Source organism: Strix aluco, chromosome 1 (genome assembly GCF_031877795.1).
Source record: "Strix aluco isolate bStrAlu1 chromosome 1, bStrAlu1.hap1, whole genome shotgun sequence".
NCBI classification, from domain to species: Eukaryota; Metazoa; Chordata; class Aves; order Strigiformes; family Strigidae; genus Strix; species Strix aluco.
In genome coordinates, this window is record NC_133931.1 from 155,445,933 (window position 1) to 155,472,980 (window position 27,048).

Consider the following 27,048-nt stretch of genomic DNA (forward strand, 5'->3'; position numbering starts at 1 on the left):
AGAAGCACAGTGCTGGGAGAGACCCCCAGGGACACTCTTGTCCCAGTGTGTTTTTGAGTACTTTACTTGGTCTAATTTTGGGAAGTCCTTAATTGCAGATGAAGAATTCTACTTGGCAAGTATTTATTTGGGGAAGGGGAAAAAATAATTCTCCTGAGGAACATGCTGTTTTTATAGTTTAAAAATAAATCTGTTTAAGTAATTAGCAGATTGAACTCCCTAGCCAGGTGACATTTCACATTGGTTGCTGTTTTAGCATTTAAATCTGTAGTCTTTTTCCATAGGCAACAAGTATGCCAAAATTGTTCTCATTGGTGCTTGATGCCAGTAGGATGTGCAGGAAGAGTCATCCATATTGTAAGAAAAATAAAAATATTTTTTGCATTCTGTCAAATGTTCCCCTGTGCACCTTTCGGGTGTTAACATGGGCTCTTGAGCTCATTTCTTCTTCAGATGTAGATTACTGAGGAAAGTTAAATAACCTGTACAACAACGTTATATTTAGGAACCCCCTGACAGCTTTTTATAAGGTAAGCCTGCTTTGGGAACAAAGAACAGTAACCTGTTATTTTCCTATTTGTGTATTAATAAACAAGTGCCTCTGCTGTTACTAAGGATGCGAAAAGACTATCCACTTGATTCCACAGACAGAGCAGTTTGTTGGCTTCTCATCTAGGAAATGCAAATCATGTAACTCTGGTCTGCAGTTTGTGAAAGTGTAGAATTCATCTGCAAAGTGATGATTATTCTGCTTGAATTTGGAAGTGATCTATCTAGAATGGCATGAGAGAGAGGGTGGGTGAGCTGAAGCATGGTAGGAGTTGGGGTGAGAACTGTGATTTTGTTCAGAGATGATGTTCTTGAAGTTGATGATAACTAGCAGCTTGAAAAATCAGGATAAGTAACATAGGTTTCACTATCAAGGTCTGTCTGTGCCAGTGGTGGCAAATTTAAGCACTGTGAGTGGCGTCCAAGAGGTCAGTGAAAAGAAAGTGAGAAGAACAAAGTAATTATCAGTAAGCTTACATTGTCTATATGGGGATTTTCACCTTCACTGCAGAAGTTTTGGAGGTCACAAATCAAAAGGGATTGAAAGTTTTTCACCTGGTATTTGGAAGTAGAGGTCCTGTAGCTGTGAAGCCCGGGATACATTCGCTAGGCACCAGGAGAAGCAGCAATGTAGCTTCTAGCTGTCTTAGTACAGGAAGGGATCTCTTCTGTCTACTGGCCCAACATTGTGTGGTCATCCCTTGGGCATTTCTGCTGGTGTGGACGTGAAAAGTTGAGATGATAGAATGAGAAAATTCTGATCAGCCTTCTCTTCCAGATAGATTCCCACCCCACCCCTCCATGTGAAGAGTTATTTCTCTTTCCTTGAAGAGAACTTCTTTACCCTGTTGAATAAAATGGAAAGCCTAGCACTGTAAGTAAGCGATCCCTAAGCAATCCCTATGATACGTGCTCATTTTAAAATTTTTTTCCACCTCCCTCAGCAGTACTAATGGCTGGAGTTGTCTCTCATGATGTGGAATCTGTTTCCTGGGTTTCCTCACCCGTAGAAAAGACCAGATGTCTGTATCTGGGACATGTTCACTAGATGCAACCACTTCCCATCATGCAGAATTTTCATACTGTGCTGAGGAATCAATGAACCACAACTGGAGTGATACTGAGGAGGTGACATTATTTTAGTAAAAGAAAATTAACTTGCCGGTCATCGATCAGAAGCAACTTTTGTCTGAGGAGAAATGCAATGCCTGATGTTGCTACAGGGCAAGGCCTAGGAGACAAGGGCAAAAGGAGTGCTTGTTTCTTCCTGGTGGCATCGCTCTAATAGTGGAATTTCAAATACAGTCAAAAATGAGTTTGTAAAATGCTGAGCTACACTGCGCATTCCCTGCTGTAGCCTTCTCCTTTCTACACAACACACGAAGAATTTTAACTAGAAATTTGCTTTTGTTTTCTTGATCCAGTGTACTGTTTCCTCGAGATATTATCTGAACATAAAAAGTATGACGTCAATTGAGGTTCCAGAATTTCCAGTATGAAATGCATCTGCTGGAGGTTTTTATTTATCTTTTGTCTGCTTTTGAGTAGATTGAGCCAGATCAGTGTTTAATCATGATTAAGCCCATTGTAATCTCTGTTCTTTATAAAATCCCTCTCGAAGCAGAGCAGGTTGTTTATTTGTGAAAGGTTATCCCTGGGAGCTTTTCAGTGTTTGAAAGAGAGGTGCTGTTTTCCATTTGCAGGGTTAAGCATAGACACATCGCTTCTTGCTTGCATGGATATAAATATGTTTGTGTGTGCATTTGCTAGAACAGTTGGAAGTGACCTATAATATGCCTTGACATGGAGCAGCTGGTCACCCAAGGCCATTTGTCTGGCCCATCACCATTTCCTCTGTGAAAGCACCAAGTGACTGGTCATGCGGTCAACTTGGCCCTTGCAGGCAAACATTATTGCCTGTGTATAAGCTGACACTGGCATGGGAGCTACCATCAATGTCTCCTGAAGGAAGAGTAGGGGAGGACTGTTGACACCCCCCCTGCAGGGCAAGGGTCTACCACTGCTGTCTGAGCTCTGCAGCTACTGGGGTTGGATCACCTGGCATGTATCGCATCCAAAATATCCTGCACTGTTGCTGCTGTTCAGTTTTTCAGAGAGTGCAGTCACACAGCAGTCCCAGAGAAGGTAGGGAAGAACTGTTGTTATCTTTGATTTATGGAGGTGTGCTGGAGTTATAAGGAAATCACATGATTTTGGCAGAGTCACCTAAGATGACCGACTCCGGACAGAGTCGGGAAGTGAACCTCGGTCTCCTGAGTCCCAGGCACTCTTCTAACCCCAGGACAGTCCTTCTTTGATGTGATTTTTTTTTTTACTGTAGCAGACGAGTATGCCAGAAATGCAGTTAGTTCAGGACTGAGTCTTTGTGTGCATATTTTAAAATGCCATAATCCTCCTGTACATTGTGAGCCCCATCTTGCAATCTTGCTTTGCTTTGGAGCTGTTGGTTAAAAAAGATTATAAGGCAAGTGGCAACAAATGACTTAGTTGCTGTAAATGAGTTATATTTACTGCCTGTTCTTAGAACTATCCTTTCCAGAAAGAGGTTGTTCCCTTTGAAACTTAAGTGCATTTGGATGTCCTCTAGAGTCAGATAAGGAAACAGCAGTCTCATTTTCAGAGAACAGGAAAAGGAGATGTAGACCACTGACTCAGTCAGGACTTTTGATCAGTCTCTTCCAGCCCTGTGGCTGCCCCATTTTCTGTTCCCCATTTCTAGAGAGGAGAGATGGAGTCAATTCTCTCGCCGTCTCCTTTGCCTAATTCAGCCTTGGGATGGTCTTCTGCATAATTCATCAGCTGAAGTAGGGCCTCCAGGGGTTCCTTCAAAGCCACCATGGAGTCAATGATTGACCACTCATAGTAAAAGGAGATTATTCCAAATCATCTAACTGGTTTTATTTTAATTCTTTTTCTCACTTTGTTCCCTACACCCTTCCTATATTTCCCTCATCTCTTTCCTTTGTGTTGCTTGTTTATCTGAGTACAGGTAATACTCAGGGGTGCAAAGTCTTTTCTTCAGACTTCGCCCCCTGGGGTCAAGAAATCTCAGGGTGAAGGGAAGCATAGCTGTTATTGTGAGGGAACAATTTTTGGCTGAGTGGAGCTGGAAACAATGCTGACACGATTTCTTACAATATGGGAGTCTTCTTTGGGATTATCCCATCCACTAAATTGACTTAGGAACCCTGCAGCTATACAGTGTTTGTCTCTGACCTTTCACTTCTTTTTCTCCTTTCAGTCCTCTAGGAGGGATCTAGATGGCTCGAAGTTTAAGGAGATGTGTTGGTGGACCTTATGGCTCTGGCCAGCTCCATGATGATTTCAGTAGCTCTCTGCCGGGGACCTATGACTACTTTGTCTTTCCAGACCCCTCTACTGCAAACTATGATCAAGTGGTTGGCAGCATTGGAAGCACAGGCTCTCATCTACCAGTATCTCTGGCATCTTTGATCTTGGCTGGATGTTTTTTCTCTTTAGTTGAATTGCCCATCTATTTTCTGATGATCAGTGGACTTCAATAAACAAAACATTAGAAGCCATGCTATACGCATCACAGGGAGCCATGGAGAACACAGGTTGCTCTTAAAATGCTGTCCTTTAGGAGGTGCCCTCTTCTGCCCTAGAGCATGGCTGTGCCTTTCTGAGAAGTGGTGGTATGGAGACTGCTTGTTTTACTAGCTTGGCATTCTTTTGTGAAGCATCTAGTTTTATCCCTGAACAGAAGCCAAACTTACCCATTAGTAAAGTCATTCTGTACACTTCCAGAACAAGGGAAAATAGAAAATATGTGTTTACAAATGCTAATGCTGGCATGTGTTTAGGTTTCATTTGTGGGTGGTAGAAGTAACAGGGGTCCTTAGTCAGTCCTTTTTCCTGGCTTTCTTCTAGAAGATGGCAGAAGTCAAAACAAGTTCATAGAACAGGACTAGTTCTGAATAGTCAGCAATTTTGGGGAAGGGTGGCGGTTTTTTCCTTTTTAATAGATTGACATAGCAGCAACAGTGCTTTAATGTCAGCCCAAATCATTTTCTTGTAATTCATGAGGATTAAGTAATGCATATGCTCTTTATGGGGAGCCAGAGTCCATTGCATCTGTTAGAGCAGAACTTTGGTCAGGGTTAGAGGACAGTCCAGTAGGCTCTGTGGAGAGTGTGCTAGTAGGCAAAGACAGAAAACCATCTATTACTCATGCAAACCTATAAATAAAGAATCTGCTATTTCAGGGAGGAATCAGTGTCAAAATGGACTCTTTAAATTAGGGGGTAGAGGTGTGAAAAAGAGTGTAAGAAGTGTATGAGATTTTTTTAAAAAAAGGTGAGATGACATGTGTTAATGCTAGCAGCCTGGAAGAAATCCTCCTAATAATGAGCATCAGGAAAAAAAACCACAACTAATGGAATAGGATGTGAGACAGATTTAAATAACTTTACAGAAGGTGGCACAGTGTTCTGTATGGTGGTGTAATCAATGCCCGAAGGAAGAATAAATATTTGAGGCTGGCAATGGTTGTGAGTCATATTATATATTTTTCTCTTCCTTGTTTTTGTGTTCTTACCATGGGAAAGAATGCTTGCTCTAAGCAGAGATGTAAATCAGTTGGGGAAAACGGTAATACTAATAGTAGGAAAGAAATGGGTGGAAGTAAAATGCCCAGCGAATAACTATTTTTGATGCAGGGCTCTGTAGAGGTGGCCAAGCTGTGATCTTGTAATAAGGAGGGCTGTGTCTTTTTCCTTGTGACACAGCAGTTTTCTTAACACACTTTTATACCTTCTCATACTGCACATCAGCACAGTCCCGTCTGTCTTTACCACCATGTATATGCCAGAGGGGCACAGTTTTTTTGAATAAAAAACCCACAAAAAAATCCAACTCACTTAATGCCTTGTAAATGAGTAAATTTTTGTCATGTGAATGGAGAGACACCTAGTTATCTTACATGCTTAAGCAGCTTTCTTTGATTAATAATATTCAAAACTTGATTTCCCTGTTCCCTTTTGGTTTTGTTTGTTCTTTTGTATGAGCACATTTTTCCCCCCCACCTCTTTTCCTCTGGCTGAAGGCAACATGCAGGAAAGGAGATTCAGATGATGGCAAATCAATATAGCTCAGTGTTTGATTTGTTTGGATTTTTTTAAATTGGTGAACAAGAAACTGTTTCTTACCACTTTTGGGTCTCATGTTTCGTAGAATGATTTTCTATTTGCTTTTCATATTGAGGGCTAGGCTCTGATAAACTGATTTTAATCTCATGCAGTTCCGGTCGTTAGTGGGTGAGTAAGGTTGTACTCACAGTGGTATGGTCTTAAACTGCACTGCAGAAATCGATTCATGTTTCATGAGAAAAGAATTGGGCCAGGGATTAAACAAAAAAAAAAAAAAAAGATCAGGTAAGCTACTGACTCCTGGTTGCCCGGTGCCTTAGTTCTGGTCCAAAGGAGCACACAGCTTAGGTCTCAGAACATCTGCTGCACATCCAGGGCCGTGCAGCGCGGTGGCTGTAATGGATCAGAACAAAGTACATGTGCTCAGGCTCCACGTGCAGTAGCTCACTTTGTGCAAGACTTGGATCTCTTTGTGTCGGTCACTGCTTGAAGCAGTAGCTGTAATAACACATATAGTTGTATTTCTAAAATATCTGATGCCACATTGCTCTAATAATGTCAATTATATGTTCCCTAAGCATGCACCTGTGTTTCCAGAGAGGTGTATTTCTGGTGTCAGAAGTGGCAGCAAAATGAAACTTGTCTTCTTTCTTTGGAAATAATGAGTTGGGGAAAAATCCTTGGAAAAGCACCTGAGTATTTACAGCAGACAACATAGTAATGAGTAAATAATTCAGTGGTGGGATTTTAGCACAGCAAAACAGTTGAGCAGACTGTTTTATGACAATGTAGTGAAAGTGTTTGAACTCAACCACTCATGTCTCGTAAAAGCAGCTTGGTGAAAAAGATAGCCTCATAATCATGAAGGCTTATTTTTATTCTTGTATCACATAAGTTCCCTTAACATGCAATTATTGCTGTTAATGATTATACTGCCTACTTTTGCAGAATAAAACACGCTCTTGAAAAGGCTTCAAGAATAAATTGCAAAGATTTGTGACCACCCTTGACAACCTCTTGAGTCTTAATTCCCATATTAAGTTTAAAAATTAAAAAAGTCCTTAAGGGTATGAAAAGAAGTAGTCAGGAAATGTCTTTGCAAAATTAGTCTGTCCCATGAAGTACAAGGAAAAAGCTCAGCTTGTGAATGGAAACATGAGTAGTTTATGAACCCAGAAAATTCTCCTATCCGGAGGTTGGCAAATATGGGTGCTCTCTTCCTTAGGGGAAGGGTGGCATAGATTTCCACCAAGGATCTGTGAAGACAACTTCCTATCAAATGGCTGAAAGATGTTACATATCCCATTTTGACAATAGGTAGTTGAGCGTCCCATAATTCTTCAATAGTGGCCCCAGAACTTAAAATGTGTTAGTGGAGTTATTGCATTGCCTCTTTCAGTTGTTGTTTTGCTGCTCTGCACCAAAGATTTCCATGTCTTCCTTTTGAAGATATAAAAAGACATTGTTTATATAAATAATCACTTTTGTTTAGGAAGAAGGTAGGAAAACATGGCGGTGAATGATCTGCATTGTTGTCCCAGGAACACTCTTGATTAAAGGCGAGCAGAGAACTGGGTTTATGGGCTACAATCTGTTTTTTTAATCATATATTCAAAGATAAAGAAAGTAATTTCCTCTTAGATATTACAAAGAATTAAGCAGTTGGGTGGCTGTGGTGAGCTGTAATTCATATGGGAGGGCAGTGTACAAACTCACTGCTAAAACTTTCCAAAATAAGTACTCTAAATGGAAAGCAAATAACTTGGGAGTGCAAACTTAGGCTCCTACCACTCCCCAACTGATCCTGTAAAGCCTGACTTAAAAAAAAATCTGATTTGATTCAGACAGGTTTGTATATGGAAACAAATCATTACATACTTTTGATAATTGAGATAATGCTAAGCTTATCAACATAATTATTTCCCTCACATTCATGAAGTACAATGGGTGTGTAACAGAGCAGCGGCAGGAGAGAGGCGCATGACCAGCTGGGTTCACATCCACGGGCCAGTTCAAAACAGGGCCAAGTTCATGAAGGGGCTTAGATACATGACGCAGGAAATGATGCCTTCAGTTTGAAAAACTTTCCAATCCTGCCAAGCATCCTTTAGCTGCTACCTAACCCCAGGGGTGCCTAAATGACCGAGTCCTCTGATGCTTTGCTTTCACGATCTTCAGGTAAGCGGAGCAGCGCCTCTCTGCAGACCCAGAATTAGACCCATCTGAAGCAGGCAGAGCAGACTTGGACAACTTAGTTTGTCGCCTTTGCATAGTTGGGCTTCAAAAATAAGCCTTCCTCATCCTATCTCCTCTGAGGAGCTCAGTCCCAGAGGTTTCCTTTTTTAAGTATTAAGTTTAGAACTGGTGTTTGCAGCAAAGCTGAGAATTTGGGTCACCACATGGCTGCTGGGAGGCGAGGCTGCCGTACAGTAAATGTTTGCTCTCCGGTCCATAACATGGTGCCAGGAGCACTCATTTAGGAGCTCAGTGAGAATCTGATTCTCAGAGGAAGGAAATCCTTCCTCTGTGGGTGTCTGTCTGAATTACTGGGATGCTCTTTAAGAAGCAGAAGCAGCACATTTTCCAGGAAAAAATGAGTCCTGCTCGAGTTGATGAAGAAGCTGTAGATGCCTTCAGATGGACCAGGATTTGGAACCCCAAGATGCATGCACATTATCCCAACAGATGAGCTTTGTATGTCTGTAGCGTGCAAAGGCACACAGAGGTGATGACTGGGCCTGTAGGTGCTGTATTGTTTCTGAAGACAGACACTGCTTGAGGATTTGGCTGTGCTGAAGGGCTCTGACTCAGTTTTGCTACTCACAATGAGTTTATAGAGCTCTTAGAAGGATGTGTTAGATAATGTTTGTGAAGAACGTGGAGGATGGCAAGGATTAATTTGGTCATCAATCTGAATGTTTTGGTTTAGCTCTAGGAACAACAAACCAGTACATAAAGGATGGGAAGGTATTGCCCAGGCCTCGATGACCCAGTGCAAGCAGGACACGCTAGCGTGGCAGAAGGGGCAGATAAGCTTTCCAGGAGTAATTCAGTGGCTGCCGCACTTTCAGTAGATTGTTTCCTTATCTTTTCTTTTTCTTTTTTTTTTGTCCTAAATTTTATAATTTTTTTTTTCTTTCTTCAGCTCTAATGTCATTGTAGGATTAAGTACAATTATGTACCAGGGGGAGAACTAGAACACTTTTTCCAACACAAATGTACAGATATGGCTGAGACTGAAACTGATACCCTGGGGAGGGTTGTTCTCCTTTGAAAACACTCATAATTATCTGACTATCAGACCCCCATGTGCCTGCCAAGTGTTATGTGCCTTTATGTAATATCAATACTTGAACAACACAAGCAATAAATGTTATGCAATCTTTAATGAAGTCTTCCTAGAAGGAACAAGTTGAATGGGCATGTGAAAAATGTTGTATCTTAACATAGGGCCACCCTGACTTTCCCTCATGTTATTTGTATGGTTCCTCTGAATAGAGGTTGTGAGTGCATCCCCCATGCCAGTGGATGCATCTATTTCTTGCCTGTGTATTTTTTGGCTGCTTTTGCAAACAGGAAGCGGATCCACTGGAGGGAAAGACAAACAAGCAATGAAGGCCTGAGACAACACTGGTGTCAGTGGGAAATGGGATCCAACGTTGATTCTCTGTTTCAGGCTTTAGTCATAATAATACTTCCTTTCCTGCTGTTACATTTGGTTATAGGAGAATCCAGATGTAACTGAAAGGCCTGATGATCCTCTGTGTCCCCTTCCTTGGTTGCTCCTGCCTGTGGGAAATGGATGCAGTGTTGTTCAGCTGCAGAAGTGCACTGAGCATCCTGGGCCCGCTGCGTCTTGCATCCCCGCTGCCACGTGTGGCTGCACCTGGGCAACAGTCCTGAAGCCTTTGACTGTTCCTTACCCCTACCTCAATAGCCTGTTCAGTAAAACACCACACCCATAAATCTCTCTACCTCTTCCCCCCTACTCTGCCTCTTCCCCCCCGCAAACATGATCTAACAAAATGCTCTTCTTCTGGAGCATAGGTGTCAAATCAAGATGCTTTACTTGTAAACCAAAGCCGTTGATTTCAAGGTCTCAGAAATATTTGTAACTTTTCTGCTCCTGGCTTTTCAGGTCAGGCATCATTAGGGTGCACCAGCTGTAGCTGTGTCCTGTACGTGGTAGATTGGATTAGGATTACACATATTGGAGTCTGCTTTTTCAATTGGAAATAAAAGTACAGTCCACTCAGATGAATAAAGAAAAGAAAGGATAATGTGCATTTAATTCCAGGAACATGTTTTTTAGCTTTTACAATACCCAGTGATGGAACAGACAAGGTATATATATATTAAAGGATGGATTAAAAAAGAGCAGTGCCAGATGGTCTTATGAAGCTACTGTCAATTTTGTTGTATCTTCTATCAGAAGTATATTAGATCATGTATCAGAATGGTAGTTTTATGGGAGAGGATTGGGGGGCTTCTCCTCAAGTGCCACTGCACAATTTACAAGGTATATCTTAGAGCTCTTCTGTCTACCCTTTACTGAAGCACCAAGTTCATCACTGGGAGATGCTCTGTAGCACAGAACAGCCCTTACCTTGGTGTTTTCCAGCCCATGACCTGCAGATCCTCTGGCCCATGAACTACTACTAAGAGGTCCCTCAAAAGTAACCAGAAAGTGAGCCCACTTACTGGAAGACTTAAATTGTTCATGCACAGGTACAGATTTCTACTTCAAGATTTATCCAGGATCTATATTTGAAAAAAAAGGTGGTTTAATTTTGACCAAATAATACAGTTCAACATCTTTTTTTTTCTCATCGGGGTCTTCTTTTCAACTATTGCCAGCTCTCACACTCAAACTCCAAGTTTCTTTCACCAATATGATGTCAAATCTTTACTAATATGACACCCCAACATAGCTGAAATGATAAAGAATCGATAGAAGTTTCATATGTCTCTGGTACTCATTAAAGCTGCTCCCTCTAGTGCCTGTTAAAAATAAAGGAATTGTGTATGTGTGACATTTAGAAATGAAATATTTATTACCTAGCTCTCATCTCTCCTCTTGGTTAAGAGGAACCAAAATCACCTTTACTTTGATGTTGTTGTTTACCTTTACTGCAGTGCTCTTTTGGCCTGAAAGTTTCTGTAGTTATTAATCCAAATGGACAGTTAATTGCTTTGAGTGCCTTTCTAATGTTCAGGCAATGATTACTGCACCAGGATGTACCATGCTGTAACAGCAGGGGCCTGGAAGCTCCTCCTCACTGTTCCTTCTCTTATCCTCCTTAGAGCCTCTGCTCTGACTCCAGGTTTGAAATGCAAGTGTCCTCCAAAGAGGAATCACTGGCTAATAAGAAATGTGTAATTTATTAAGCCCTAAGACGTTGTTTTCCTGGGTCACATTTGGTTTCCTCAGGGTTTAGGAGTAGTGCACCCTCTTTTTGAGCAAAAGATGCTCACCTTAAGGGAGGTTGCTGGCTCGATGTGGTGCCCTGTGCTGGTATTACAGGAGTAACACTTGACAGGCAAGGATGTTCATCACAAAGTGGTGTCGTCATCTGGAAAAGGTGACCCTGCTGTGCCTGGTTTGGGACTGGCTGCATAAATAGCACCCCAAAAGAAAATAAAGATTAACCAGGGCATCCTGATGAACAGGAGGTGGTGAGATCTGCTCGTGGGCTACATCAGGGTGCTCACTGGCAGCTCTCCTAGTGTGCAGAGTTACTGCACAGGGAGAGATTTAACTTAATGCACAAGTTAGATGCTCTTGCTAGCCATGCTTTGAGTGTCTTGGGGAGGCAGGTAGGTGTGTTAGGGAGTCTGTTACTCCCTTATGATCTCCAGCATGTGCCAGCCCAGCATATGTTCTTCTCCCTGCTCCCAAATTAGTCCAAGACCCCTTGCCTTTCCCTCTCCAGTCTCTCCTCAAATGTGCATTTCCCCAGCTTCTTCCAACTGCCCTCTGTACTTCTCCAGTGTCAGTCATAAGCTCATTCTTGTACCCATCTCTACTTCTGGAGGAGCTGGGAGCAACAGGCACCAGCTCCTTATCAGGGTGGACAAAGAGCAATTACATCTTTGGATCCACCCTTCTTGGGAAAATGACATGTTGCTGATGAGCAAAGGCGACAGGGCTTGTCCCAGTTCCTGGGGTGGTGGCCCTTGCTGGCGCCTTGCAGGCCATATGGGGGCAATGGGCAGGTACCTGGCACAAGTGGGTTGACTTCTCAAGAGCACAGGCTGCTCTTTGCCTAGAACACACATGGAGCCTGGTGCTGCTGTGCTCCTGCTCCCTGGCAGCACCACCTATCCCACAAAAAACAGCACCCAGCTGCGAGAGACCGTGGTGGCATAGGTGGCATATGGGGCATCCTCATAAATAAGCCCTGGTGCTGTTGGTATTATTGTATGCGTGTGAGTTTTGACTCGGTATGTGTAGGATTTAATGAAGAAGCTGATTGAATTTCAGGAAACTTGAAGCCTAAAAGGTTCTAGAGAAAAACAAAACTAGAACTTTTTCCCTTAGGAGGATTTTGGGAAAAAAATATTGTTCTGATTGATTGAGACTTTAATTTTGATTTTTCTTTACCACCTGAAGAACTGCCCCTCGAAGGGATTGGTGTAGCTCTAACTTAGTTTTACAAAGGAGGAAAGGCATCTTTTTCATTCCAGTGCGGGCTAGGAGCTTGTCTGTATGTTTTTACTGTATGAGAGAAAGTGTAATGTTGTTTGACATTGGGTTTTGTGGGCAGAACAACATGATTTGAGAAATGCCCTTCTCACTTCAGCAAAAAAACCATGACCTAAGCAAGTATCCTGTCACAGCTTCAAAATCTGTGTGCCTGTAAGCCCTGGAAAATGGGCACAGATTAAAGTCAGCTGCTGGAGGCCAAGCTCTCTGTTGTTGCAACCTCACCCAGAATGGGCTGATGGCTTTTTTCTGGACAAACCATGTAATCTTATTTGTCATCTTTTTGTTTGAGCAAAGTTAAATCAGGGCCTTAAAAAAAATTCAATTTGGAGGTAACAAAATATTCAAACTAGTTGACTGCAGATGCTCTTTTTAATAAAGTCATGGTTTCTGTAGGATTTATTCAGCCCTGTCGTATACTTTGGGCTGGCTGAACTTTCTAGGTATCTGCAACCCAGAGATAAGTTAACTCTTTTGTCAGGTTACAGTTGAACTCCTAATTTCAACATTTTTTTTTCCTGATTTAAGTTATTTAAATATTAGAAAACTCATTCACCATATTCACACTGTTTAAAGTCATCAGAATGACATCAGGAATGAATAATTGTTGCTGCTGTGATTTATTGTGTTTATTAAGGTAGCACCTGGCAATCAGTCAAGAGCAGAGCTCTGTTCCCAGGCTGTGCAAACACCCTGCGTGCCTCCTCGTTTAATAAATCAGCCCAGCCCTAGCACTGCCTGAAGGTATATAATGGACAATAACGCTGTATGTTAATGCGGCACCTTGAATAAGAAGTCCCAGCCAATCTCTGCATTTCAGAAAACTGTTTTAAAAGGTGTGCCAAGCATTTTTTCTTCGGGTGTTGCAACCAAAATGACTCTCAGCCTTCCACTGCAAAAAGGGGTTTGCTGGGTTGCTTGTATCTGAGAAGTCAATGCTTACAGCTTCAGCCTCCAGGATACTGAACTCACAGACAAGGCAGTTAGTGAAGGAGCAGGGTTTGTTTTTATTTTTGAATCAAAAGATAAAGTAAACATCAGAATAGCTGTCCCATTATTTTACTGATACCCACATAGGAAACACTTATATCTGTGCCGCTCTTCAAACTGTGTTTGGCATGTCCCACTGCAAAGAGTCACTGTGTACAGGAGGTTATTGTTTGCCTTGAAAATCCTTTTTCATTAAATTGCTGCTTGATTTGGAGGGACATTCCAGATACAAGATTTTGTCTGAGGATACTCTTTCACTGTGAAAACCTCTGCATTTCAGTGCAGTTTCTCCAGTGTCAGATATAACAAAATGATGCGCAGTGACTGTCCCTGTTGCTCTTTTGTGGTGATTACTTTTTGCCAGCCCCTTTCCCCGCAGCCCGAGCTGCTGCACACAGGCCCTTCTGCGTGGCCGGGGCGTTCAGCTGCCGCCTCTCCCTGCCAGCCTCCAGCCCAAGTCTGACGGGACCTGGCTTTGCAAAGGGCTGTAGCTCCTCCTATTAAGCTTTATTTTGAAAATCCTGGCAAAAAGTAGTCCATATTGTCTGCATCTAGGGGTTTCAGATTCCAGATTTTCCAGGGCATAGAGGGGTTTATTATTATTATTATTATTATTGTTTTTATTATTTTGTATTTTAATTTGAGGATGTTACCCAGGTGGACCTGGGGGCTTTTCATGCTGTCCACAGCTACAGTATCCCAGATCTGTTGGGCATTAGGGTGCACCCTCCATATCTCTGGATGCGTAAAGGTGTCCCAGTGCTGTGGCTGTACAGCAGTGTCCAGGAGGACGAACGCCTCTGGGGAGCATCAGAAGGATCTGCTTGGTCTGTGGGCAAGTGTGCAGCCAATTCCTCTGTGCACAGGGAGTCTCAAGCATGTGTCCCTGGTGTAAAGTCAGAGCAGTCTTAACCCCAAAAATCCAGCTATTGAGCTTGGCCTACACCCTTCCTCTTGTGTTGTACTGGTGGCCTCAGTGTTGGAGTGGAGCCAGCCACGCTAGGGGGGCTTCCAGCCCCCGGGGAGGGTTCGATACAGTGCAGTCAGCATCTTTGAAGGCAGCACAGAGGAAAACCAGAGAACACAGCCTCTGCTCCGCAGTGTCTCTTACCAATGCCTTGTTACATGCTTTATTTGCTATTTTTCAAAAACCCTACAAAGCTGATCTTTTTTTTTTCCCCTTTCCTCTCTCTCTAGTTTTGTATGGAGCTGAACCAGCCGACGCTGCCAAACATCCGCAAGTGGAAGGGCCCTAGAGGATGTTGGAAGGGTGTTGTTTCCGAAAAACCCTCAGGCCAGCTACACAAGGTACATTAATCCCTAGGTCTGAACTTTGGCTTTGCTTTTTTTTTTCCCCTCTAACCAAGGACATAGTTTGAACGTTTAAGGCAAAACTTTTTGCAAATCTTTTTTGTCAAGGTTTGCATCTCTTGTTTTTTAATCTGTCTGTTCCTATATCTTTCAGTTTGACTGTGCAATTTATTTTTTGGAAGAATTATTTTCCTCAGCCTGTGGCACACTTGTAAGGAGGAAGGTGTGTGCATTTAGGGGAGGTATGGTAGATAAAAGCAGAACTATAGAAGAAAGGCTACACGTTAGGACAAGGAAAGAGTCCTTGGTTTTGCCCCTGGCAGGCTGCAGTACTTCTGAATTTTTTTGTGTTAGTCACGTGAGCTTATTCTCTAGTGCACCACTGACTGGCATTCGGAAAGGGTCCTCGTTTTCCTAGTTTGCAAGTGAAGACCCCACAGAGGGGCTGTGCAGCCTGCCATCCTCATCTGGAAGAGGACCTTGTCTCACACATTCCCCAAAGTGTTCTTCACGGGTGTTTGAAATGCTGTGGACTCCGTTTGAAATCTGCACCGTGCTGCACTCGGCTTTTCCCTGCAGCATCTTCTGTGGTGGGAGTATAGATAAGTACTGCAGTGAGGTACTAATTTATACAGTGGTGATCACTGCAACTGCTACCCTTGACAGTATTCAAGGTGTAGCTACATTGGGCTGGACACCACTAGCGGTGCCCAAAAGCAGTCTCTCCCAAGGGAAGTCTCTCTTTTTTTCCCTTTAAAGGGGCTAATGAGTTTTCAGAGCAAGGTCCTCCTTGGGTCAAGCCTGCTGTTGCTTGAACAGGATCATTCTCATGATGCAGTTATTGCAGCATGGGTGTTGTGGGGTAGAAGCAGAAACCAAGACCTCTCATGCAATGAATGGTGCCTAGCAGTACATAGGGCTGTCTTCATCTATTCTTAGAACTGTCCTTATTAAATATGTGGCTGCAGTTGTATCCCATAATCACGCAGCTTAGAATCCACATTTGCTTAATTTGGCTTTTCCAAATCAGGTTGCACCATCGTTCACTGGTTTTGAACTGATGTTTTGGGAGGTGCACATCCTTTTGTTGCCCTTCTGAGTAAAACCCAAGAATGAGAAAAAAACCAAAAACCAAACCAAAACCCGCCACCTGAGCAGCACAAGGATTGGGCTATAGCTCCACTAGAAAGACACGGGAGGGTCTGAATGTGTCCAAAGTTTAACACAATTCACACTTAATTCCAATGCAGAGTGCAAATTCTCTTCAGGACATTTTTATTCCTGGCTGAAATTTTCCTTTGGGATCTCTTGTTAGGTCAGATCATTAAAATACTGAATTTAAAAAGTTGTGAAAGTTGTTCCCTCCTCCTTTTCTTTTTTCCCAAGAATTATTAATAATTGTTTCAAGAGTTTCTATGTTAAATCCAGAGTCTTTAGTCAGTTCTTTTTTGAGCTATATTTCCAAAGATAACAATGAAAGTTTTGACTATGGGCTGAGAAAATAAAAGTCATCATCTACTTTGTTTTACTGGTAGGAATGTAAGGATGAATGGTTCCCAAAATTGTGGGAGAAGTCTGTGGCTAAGCTAAGAATACAAATGTTATCTACGGACTCTTCCTTTTAGCTGCTTTAACCTGGCTGTGCTGGAGAACCCTCCACTAAGCCAGAAAGTCTCTTCTATCCCTTGGGTTAGTTAATGAGTCCTGCAGGTTTGAACACCGTGTACACAAATGCAATACAGTGAAGTAACGCAGTGTAATCCAGAATATATAGCATCTTCAGCACAAGCTGATCTCAGGACTCTCTACAGGGCTAAATAATGCAAAATGATGGATGGTGCTTCAAGCTCGTGCTTCCACACGTCCCAGGCATCTGGCCTTCAACCATGCAATGACTTTTGACCACCATGTTGATGTGAAATCTGGAGCCAGGGAATAGTGAACAGCTGTTGACAGCAGTTTTATTCTTCCATGTCCTTTCCTATAGTGGTTTTCAGACCTTAGACTTCCAACAAAGAAGCTACCAAAGGATTTTAGACAACCTTAATACTTCCTTTCAAGGCTCACAGGAAGTCAGCAGAGCAGATAATGCTTGTTTATTGCAGTCGAAATGGAAAAAACTCTTCCTTGTGATGGATTTAACTAGAATTTGTTAAGGGAAGCGGGTTTGAATGATACCAAGGAAAATGGTGTCGGGGTGATGGGAGGAGAGGCTAACAGGCTTTGAACTAGATACCACTGCTGGTGTGACCAGGGCAGGCAGCTTTCTGAAAATGCCAATTCCACATCCCAAAGTAATCAAAAAAACCCATGCAGGATGATAGAAACAGAGCTGAAAGGAGCAGAGAGCTGAGCGTGAAAATATTTGAGCAGGAAAAGAGAGAAGATTGACAGGGCTGAGAGGTCTAGACCAGATTTTATGCCAAGGGACTGAAGCAGCCTGGATATTTTTAGCTTGCGGGTGACAGAAGTCTGTGAGATGGTGTACGGCGTGGGGAGAAGGAACAACTGCGCTCAGCATCCTCTGCTGCAAGCCATAGCAGTTGCCCAGTGAGACCACGAGGCACTGAGCTCAGGGTTAGACAAACAGTCCTAGGGATAATGAACTACCTTGTTACAGACCATGCTCAGAAGAATCCGATGTCTTGCCTGGACTAGGAGGAAACGAGGAGACCGTATCAGCACAAACATGTGCACGAGAGGCGGCATCTTAATTTCACCCCTGCCGTGGTCCTGAACACGCTCTACCTGTATACAGTAGAACAGCTTATTAAATCCTTGACTGGATTGAGCAGTGCTAAGGCTACCTGGGTGTCCGATAGCCAGTGTACAGGTGTGAGGGGCTGCGAGTAGCCAAGCAATATGTATTTCAGCTTGGCATGCTCAGTTTTCAGTTGGGCTGCCCAGGGAGCGTTCCTCCCCTATCTGGTAGGGCTTTTGCCTGGGGTGGGATAAAGAAGCATTTCTACCTGTTTCTTTATCTCCAACTGATAGCCTAGGATGCTGTTTCTCCTTTATGCTTGTGCACAGCGAGTTGGGCATCCTGCCCTCAGCAGGCGCCAAGCCGGGATATAAAACTGCATCATCTTTTACTGCCTCTGCGTGTTTTGGGAGTGATGTACACCACTGCCGCTCCCAACAGTGGTACTGAAACTTGCAGGTGAAAATTTCACCTAGGGGGCTGAATTTGGACAGAATGTTTTGTTTTTACCTTCTTAACTATTAGCTCTTCTCTGTTTTTTTTTTTTTTTCTTTTAAACTCCAGGGAGTTGAATATTCTGGCTTCCTCTGGGATACAACAGCTGGTATTGAACTGAAAGATGCTTTGTCTCAGGAGAGTGCACAGACTAATGGCAATGGGAAGCACTCATATCCTCACCCGTATCTTGCACATTTCAAGGTAACTGCCGTTGCACCAACCGACGCTTGCAGAATTGAGTTTTTTATTAAAAAACTGGGGTAAGAAGCTGAAAAGACACACAGTCTTCTAACAGATAAAACTTTGCATGAGGCTCTAATCCATCTCATCACTTCAGCACTCTCTCATGGCTTGATTATGGGTCAAGGCCATGAGACACACCCATATAGGGTCTTTATGAATATGGCAGATCACCAGAATCAGTCCTTTCCTTAGCTTCTGTGGGAGCAAACCCTGCCACAAGGCAGCATTCGGGCACATGAGCGTTGGTGGATCTTCAGTAGCATCCACAGCCTCAGAGAGTGACAGAAGTCACCAGTCACCTTGTTCTGCTTTTACCAAATTAACACGTCAAGAACAAGGTGCGTATCCAGCAGCAGCCAACCACAGGGCTCTGATTCTTGTCAGTGCCACAGATTGTGAGTGGAGAGGGGTAAGTGTAGTCAAAGTGGATCTATATAAATATAGAAGGCACAGTGCTCCTGAGGGATGCGGGATGATCTCTCGCATGTTGCTGGCATACTGCAGAGTTTCCATTTTAAATCTTTTTCACTAGGCTGAACCCGTCTAAAAGAACATCATGCATTTTGGAAACTGTTCTTGTACATATGCTTGAGTGAGCATACAGCCCCCTTCTCCGCACAGGGTGTGATGGAGGGGTCCAATTTGAGGAACCTGACATCTCTGGTAATGCTTTGAGAGAAGCATTAATAAAATAATTATGGATAAATTATTATTTATAATTAATATAAATCAATTAATAATGTAAACAGGTCAATATTAGGAGCAGGTATTACTCGTGCTACATGACAAAGTGAGTCCCAGAAGGTAAGCAGAAGATTGCAGGGAGCCAACAGCCCCTTTCAAGGTACATTAAGTTTCTTGGTTAGTCTCTGTGACAGGTCAGAGCTAGTCACAAGAGTCGTAATTAGCCCATGCAGTGACCACAACATTATTTGTAGCTTATTAACAACTGTTTTTGCATACGCTGATTTTCATAAACAGCCAGCTTCTTTCTGCAACCATGGTGGAAAGAAGCTGTTTGCTTATGCAGACCACTTTCCCCAGAACTGAAAGGGTGTCAGGTTATTGCAAACAGAGCTGCAAAACGCCTTCCCCCTCTTCCTCCCAGAAACAAGACCAACCAAAACACACCACACAGATAGCGAAGCGAGGCCTAGTCACACGGATTTACCACCAAAAGTACTGGGAATAGGCACGTGGTTTTGCTTTGTGACCTCCTGTGTCCTGCCTGCCTGGCACCGATTTCTCCTCCTTCCTCCCCCAGGTTGGGATGAACGATCTAACGCTGGTTAACCTTCATCTGGCCTTGTCACCCTTGGCAGGAGAGAATACCGGGAAGAACCACGACAGCCACAAACTGGCAGCCTTTGCACAGACTTTGCAGGAGACTCTGAAAGGTATAGCATTTTTTTCCTGCCAGTTATCACATGCACGCTAGTCATCTTATCTAATCAAAAGGAATTTAAAAAAAAAAAAATCTGTCTCAGTGCAGGTTTCACAAATATCCTCATTAGCTTTGCATTGTTGTTACTGGTATTTGAATTTGAGTGATCCATAGCATGGCAAAGGTGCTTTTCCCCTGCTCATTGTCTTATAGTCTCTCCTAATTAACACAAATAACACAGGGGATCCTACCAGCTTTCATTTTTTCAAATGAAGTTCCTTCTGATTTTACGCTAGTGTAAGAGCAAGTTCAGGGAAAAAAAAAAAAAGAACAGACATCAGGGTTAAGACCTTATTGTAAGTACTTTGTGGAAATGACACCTACCTGATATCAGAAAAAAGCTTAATGGCTTTTTTCCAAAAGAAATATGTTCTATATATTTGGTTTTTAGGTAATTGTAAGCACATTGGAAAACCTAATGCAAATCAGGAGATGGCTGCTAATGAGAAAAGAGACCAAATCCTGCTTTGGTACCTGAGTGCAATATGCAGGATAATTTTGTTGATTCCAAAGAAGTTGCTCTGGTTTTACACCAGGATGAGGGACACCAGAATTTGGATCTGAACTTGAGCAGTGTAATAGCCAGCTGAATTTCTTTACCTCATTTCAGAGAATTTGCTTCTTACTTTGGTGCTTGCAAATTAAATTCGATTTTCTACAAAGCAGAACAGCACGTTTCAGATTCTGAATGTTGCTGATCTTGTTGTAGGAATAGAAAAATCTAGCTCTTTGTTTACTGCTTAACAAAGATGCAAAAGTGTTACAAGGTTATATGCATGATGATTTTCAGCTTGGCCCAGTTTAGCAAGGTTGTTCACCTGGAAGCATTAATATCCCTCTTCTATAACACGAGATATTTGCAATTTTTATGCGTGTTCTATTGTTTTTCCCTTTGAGCTGCAAGAAGTCAGAGCTATTTTTAAGTGCTACTGATTTAAGTACTTGTCCATGTACCTTGAAATTGGAAGGGATGAAGGTAAACAAAAGGATCATTTGTTTAATCCCCAAAGGCTGAACCGACACACAGATAAATGTGTAGCTCTTCCAAAGTCCATTGAGTTGCATTTCCACTGCATCTAAATTTAGACTGTTGGCATTAGGGCTTCTCTTTATTTCATGTTTTTATTTTCATAGGGTAGGCATGTTACTGGAGCATGCTTATTCTTGGCTTAGTTTTTCACAAAAGAAGAGATTCAGATTCCTCTAAATTAGTGGTATGCAGGTCTTGTTTCCTAAACAAATGGTGGTACACACGTGTGACTTTGAAGTACTGAATTACCCTGCCAAAATGAATGTCATGCTTAAAATTACCACCGTCCTTCAATTTCTTCCAAATCAATCCATAAAATATGGGTAATAAGAACTGATTTGTCTGTGAGTACTGCAGTAAATTTGAGTTTCTCCTCACATTTTGCTAACAGACGCCTACTCTGTTATCTTTCATTCTTATGAAGAAGCATGTGAGCATCTGAGGAAATTTGGTTACTATCCACAGTCTCCTGTAATGCAGAGCACTAGTGTCTCCCTATTTCTCCCATCAGACCAGTGGGTCCTGGCGCCTTTTTTCCATTCTTTCTTTCCCTTCAGCAGTACTGGAGAGACGCTGTGGCTGTTGGCTGCTCATGGCTAACTCTCTGCAGAGGCCCTTCTGCCTTCTCTCAAGAACTCCACCAGTTCGTTTTCAGTGTGGTGACCATGGGCAGTGCACAGATGCTATTCTGGATGTGCTGGTAGTGCTTGGACCCAGGGACCAGGGTGTTGGCTTAGTCATCTTCTCCCATCTGGCTTGGCCATACTCCACGGGTTACCCGTGTATCAGGCACTAGGCTTAGAAAACCTCTGAGAGGCGGTCGGGAGCCTCTTAGCAGCCAATGTACCATCACATCCTTCTTATCATCTGCTTCTCACTCTCTCCAGAAAGAATTTGGGAGTTTAAGGGTCTGTTTAATTCATGAGGGGACCCATTCAGGGCATGGGAAAGTCAGGGAGAGTGTTCTACTGATGTCTCTTTGGACTACCACCAAGCAAAGGAGGGCTTCCCGGTTCCTGCACAAAAGCAGATTTCAACACTGCAGACTTTCTGCAGGCACTGAAAGTCCCTCAGCTGATCACGTTGCACCCCGGTGCTCAGCCTCTGTGGCACAGGGCTGAGTTAAGGCAGGGCTTTGCTTTGCTGGCTGAGAGCCACCCGCAGACACTGCTAAAAGTCGCTGGTGCTTCAGTGAATTTGCAAATGCATTTGCAAAAAGCCCGGACTTTTTTCTCACCTAAAGACTTCTCCCTTGACAAGGGCAAGGTTGCTTTGAGACCGATGGCTGTGGACGTGTGTGGGAGCACCCCTGAGAGGTACCAGGACACACGGCTGTCTGCGGCGGGCTGTATGCCACGTCCCACCGGATGGAGGGTCTGGGTCCTTGTGGGACAGTGTAGTCTGTGGGAGGGCCCTCTGCAGCAGCAGATGGGTTGGTAAGGGAGCGCTTGCTGCTCAGTCCTGAGGAGAAGGAGGAACAAGCCCTGCCAGTCTCAAACTCTCATTCCCTCCAGAAGAGGAAAATCACATCACAGCACCAGTAGCATTATCTTGATTTTCTTTCCCTGCCCATCTGATTGTAACTGTGGACATCGTGACTGCAGTTCCCGATCAGTTATCATCCCTCGTTATGGGCAAGGGCATGAATTCTTCTGGAGCTTTTGCCGAGTTTGGCTGAGAGCTGTTGGGGCTGATCCGTGAGACCCCCAAGAGCTGCGGCTGCTGCGTGGCGGCTCTGCTCCCTGCCTCTGCTGAGGGGTGACCGATTAAGCGCAGTCACACACCTGGGAGGACCCAGGCAAGTTTACTTTCTTCCCTCCTGCTGCTTGATGTCTGTTGGGGTCTCAGGAGGCAGACGAAGCACGAAACCACTGTGCTGCCGTGCGTAGCATTGCTGTCGCAGGAGCTGGCAGAGGCAAGAGCAGTGCTGAGAGCAGGCCAGGACAAGGGGAAATGAAGTTGGTGGCTATCTAGAAAATTGGTGTTGGCCTGCTTTTCCTGCTTAGTGCAGGGCTGCCCGGCCTTTTCCGCAGTGATTTTCAGTCATGGGGAGCCCCAGAAGCTCCTGTGAGAGGGAACCAGAAGCAATCCTTTCCATCCCCAATGGCAAATTGGGTTTCAGCTTCTTTGACATACCCCAGACTATTCTGTCTGTCGATTTTGTGCTCAGTTATGATTTTATGCTTAGCTATTCTGCATGCAAAAGTTTAAACAGGTGAAGAATGCAGTGATTGCCTCCCTGGGCGTGCCGCAGGCTGATTTCTTACCTCCTTCTGAGCACACATCCAGGTGCTGGGTCTTTTAGCCTCTGCTATTTCTAAACTGTCCAGATCGGAGTAGTCAGTTAAAATTTTCACCTGTGAGTATGGTTTTTTCACAGATTTTTCATGTAAGGGAAATAAGCGTGCTGAAAGAAGTGCAAGTGTGAATAGGATAGGATAGGATAGGATAGGATAGGATAGGATAGGATAGATTTGATTTTGTGCAGGATTGAGATACTGCTGTTAAGATCCTTGCCTCTCTGTCATTTTTAAGCATCGCCCTCCAAGGATGTGCTCCAGAGGTTTATGTAATGATCTTTCCCCACTTATATGGCCAAGCTGAAGGCATGGAAGGAGCTGAGTGCTGCCTGGGCCATTAAGCAAGCATCAGTCCTGAAGGACCAAGATCGCATGGTTGCATTTCAGGCTTCCTGATCCTGCAAAGTGAGAGATCCTGGTTTTTTGCAATGAGATGTGTGCAAAACCGCCAGCTCCCAGCAAGCACTATCGTCCCATTAGACAAGCACTGATTTTTCATTTGGGTTCTGATGGAGCTTAAAATAGCTCAGGTTCAGATTTGGGTTTTTTGTTTCTTTTAAAGGTGGGAAGGCCACTGTCATGAACACTTTATAGAATAATATTTAAACCTCATGTCAATTCCAATATGATTTGTGACTTGCAAAGGGTAGAGAAACCACAGATAGTTTTACTATCTTTTCATCACCCCTCTGCATCTTAGCAAGCAGCGTGTTTTGAAGTATTTTTTTTCGTAAATCATATGCTATCAATCTCGCTGCTGTCCTGCCCTTTCCCAGTTCATCTTTCATGCAGTGCAAGACAGCAGTGGAGATTTTGTTGTTGAACTTGCACTCCCTCTCCTGGCTGGCTACTTCTACAGCAACAGCACAAAACGAGGTTTATCCATGAGCATTAGGTATAGTAGAGCAATCCATCCGTCCACCCCGTCTCCTCCCACGCTTCAATCCCAGGAAGGAAAAAGCTTACAGGCTCTCGTAGTTTCCTTCTCTGATGTCATCTTTGGGATAATTTTTTGGTTCATTTGTGCCATTGTAACATCTTCCTCCTTCTCCAGTACCAAGCTGTAACACAGCAACATCTCTGATCAGCTGTCAGCGTTCTTGAGTTTGTCTTATCAGACATTTCTGGCAGTGGTTTGAGATGGGCACTGGGGCATGTGCGTTGTACTCTTACCCCAGTGCACAGCTGGGATGTCATCATCTGCAGCTGTGGAGCTAGGAGAGCACACATTGTGGGTACGAAATTAGGCTTCATAGTTTCTTTTCATTTGGAAATAAAATGTAACTGAGGTCATTTTCTATTCACATGAAGACAGGATTTTTTGATGAGCATTTCAAGTCATTCTCTTTGTTGCTTTGAAAACTAAGCCCTAGACAAGATCTAAGACATCCCAAGTTCAGCAGTATCCCTTCAGTCGGCCAGGCAAAGGAAAGCTGCTGTAGTCAGGGAGTGTCCCTATGGTTTGTGACTTCATGGTCTGCTGTCAGGCTTGTAGGCTGCTCCTCAGGCTTGTTCCTTGGGATTTCTTAAATGCAGAGGGTTAGAGCAAGCACTGCACTTTTGGAACATAACCCGTGTCTTCCCAGGATCCTCGCAAAAGTGTCCTTGACTCTTACAGCAAATCTATAAAAAGACGATGTCAGGACAAGTTAAAGCTAATATGTGTTTCTTGCAGAAAAAGAAAAAAATAAGCTTACAAAGTCACAGATTTCTAAAAACCTGTAGGACCAGAACTGCAGTTTGAAACTGAGTTTGTCACTATCAGTGAATAGCAAACAAAGGACGCCAATATAAATGAGATTATATTTAAAAATAAGCATGAAATGTGTACTGGCTGCTTTTTATTGTCATAAAGAGAATGGCCATGAGTAAATAGCCAGTGAAAAATGCTTTAAACAGCATTTCTTTTAGGACTTCAGAGAAAAGTCAGCTTTGCTACTCAGTATTTGTATTACTCCTCCTCCAATTTATCCTCTCTCCGTCTTGTACTTAAGCAATGGATGTCCATTCCTCACATTCTTTTCTACTTTTCCTGTTTTGTAGGAGAAAAAGACGTGATCATCCTCGGAGATTTTAACCAGGCTCCAGACAGCAGCGACCATGACATCCTGAGGAAGGAGAAGTTCCATCACCTGGTCCCTTCCAGCACCTTCACCAACATCAGCACAAAGAACCCACAAGGGTCCAAGTCGCTGGATAACATCTGGATCAGTCGGAGCTTGAAAAAGGTTTTCACAGGTAGAGTTACTTTTTAGTGAGGTCATGTAACCTTTAGCTGGGTTTAGCGGCGTGTGTCAAATTTGGGCAATATTACTTATCTTTTTCTCCGTGATTCTTTTTTGTGCAGGCCACTGGGCTGTTGTGCGAGAAGGTCTTACAAACCCATGGATCCCTGATAACTGGTCCTGGGGTGGGGTGGCTTCGGACCACTGCCCCGTGCTTGCTGAATTTTACCTGGAAAAGGACTGGAACAGGAAGGAGGTGACACGGAATGGGAACGGGGTGACGGTTGAACGCAACGACTCCCACGCTAAGCATGAACGATGACATGAACTCGAGGGTGCCTCTTCTGCTCCCCAGGGAGCAGTCCAAGGCTCTGTTTTTGCTGGTGGCTCAGCAGCGGAGCAGGACTGCCACCCCCTCTCCCTCCTTCCCGCTCTCCTCCCCACGCCTAGAAAGCATCAGCACTTGATTTTGGTGGCCCTGGCTTTGTGCCCCTCCTGGACAGTTGTGGGGTGTCTCACAGCAGCAGAGCAATCTGCAGCTTTTTTCTGGGGACACAGTGGACACTTCCACGTCTGGAGATTTGGATGAGAATTGTACAGAAAATAAAGTGTACTTTTAATACTGTACAGGATCTTTGCTAAAACGCAGCCAAGCAGGGCTTTGCTGTGAGGGTGAGGGGAGAGTTATTTGCCTCCTTGTAAATGGAGGGAATAAGAGAGGCCCCAAAAAGAGAGACACCGTGGAAATTCTTGGCAAGTCACAAATGCCATTCAACACTTGCAAAAGCTGCCAAAGCTGGTCCCTATGTGACATGAAATGAGGCCTGAGTGGTCCCTCCAGCTCAGCCTGGAGAGGCCCAGTTCCTTCCACAGCCCCATGTGGATGTGGGCACCTGTCATCCTTCCTTTCCTCTCTACTTATGTTCCTGGCAGGGTGCATTTTGCCCCAGAAGGGCTTCCTGGAGCTTGGCTTTGGCTTTTTGTTTGGTGTGCAGCATTTAATGTTGTTTTTTCCCTGCATGCTAGCCATCAGGAGCTGGGAAACCACCAATTTGACCCTCTGCAGACCCTGGTCCACTTCTCCAGTGCCCTTTGCTTTGCTCCCTGTTGGGGATCTCACAGGAACAGCCCTTGTCCTCTGGCCCTGCAAGTGGCATCAAAGAGAAGATGTAGCTCTGAGTCTTTCTCTAGGAGTCGGTGTTCTGAGGAGGGCTCTACCTCAGGGAGAAATAGGACATACATTGGTGGGAGGTCTATAGATGAGCCCACGTTCATGTGAATACTGCAAAGCCTGACACACGTGTTGCACGGACCTCTGCCTCTCGATTTTTTAGGGGTTTTCAATTTCTCCCTCTGGAAGACCAGGCAGTTATGCATCACTTTCCTAAGCTTTGTTGCTGCATGAGCCTGGTCCAGGCACCGCAACAGGGAGTCTGGATATAGCGTGTGGTCATGGTGCACATCGCAGGGATGGGGTCAGCTTCTAAGGAGGTTTGTTTCTGTGCGTATCCTGGGTGGGGAGGACTTCAGTCAGCAAGCTGCCATGACAGAGCCAGGGATGGAGCATTAAATTTGCCACCTACATAAAATTTTTCAAGTAGCGATTAATAAACAGTGACCTAGAAGGGAAACATACAAGGACTGGGAAAAGCAATTCTGAGTGTGAAAGATGCTGAGCTGCCCACTAGCCCAGCGCTTTCTGCTCCAGATGACCACACAGTTTGCTGCTGAGTGGAAAGGAAAGCTCTCTGGCACAACTCATTGAACTATAAAGGGAAAATGACTCCTCACAGCAATGCCACACCAAAGGAGGTCGTGTAATGGAGGGGTTTAGAGCAAAACAGTATCATGTTCTTGTAGCATTTTCATTACTTTAACTTTCGGTTAACTCGGGTGGGAGTGTTGATCTGCTCGAGGGTAGA

At 43.8% G+C, this 27,048-nt stretch overlaps 1 protein-coding gene across 1 annotated transcript in view; it reads left to right on the forward strand.

Moving 5' to 3' along the window:
• Window positions 1-25,753, forward strand: part of EEPD1 (endonuclease/exonuclease/phosphatase family domain containing 1) — a 69,440-nt gene extending 43,687 nt beyond the window's left edge. The window contains exons 3-7 of the mRNA XM_074841483.1: window positions 14,572-14,682; window positions 17,951-18,085; window positions 19,392-19,524; window positions 24,945-25,139; window positions 25,249-25,753. Of these exons, the coding sequence (XP_074697584.1) occupies window positions 14,572-14,682; window positions 17,951-18,085; window positions 19,392-19,524; window positions 24,945-25,139; window positions 25,249-25,448 (774 nt within the window). The 3' untranslated portion in view covers window positions 25,449-25,753. The remainder of the gene's footprint in view (window positions 1-14,571; window positions 14,683-17,950; window positions 18,086-19,391; window positions 19,525-24,944; window positions 25,140-25,248) is intronic.
• The last annotated feature ends 1,295 nt before the right edge of the window (window positions 25,754-27,048 follow it).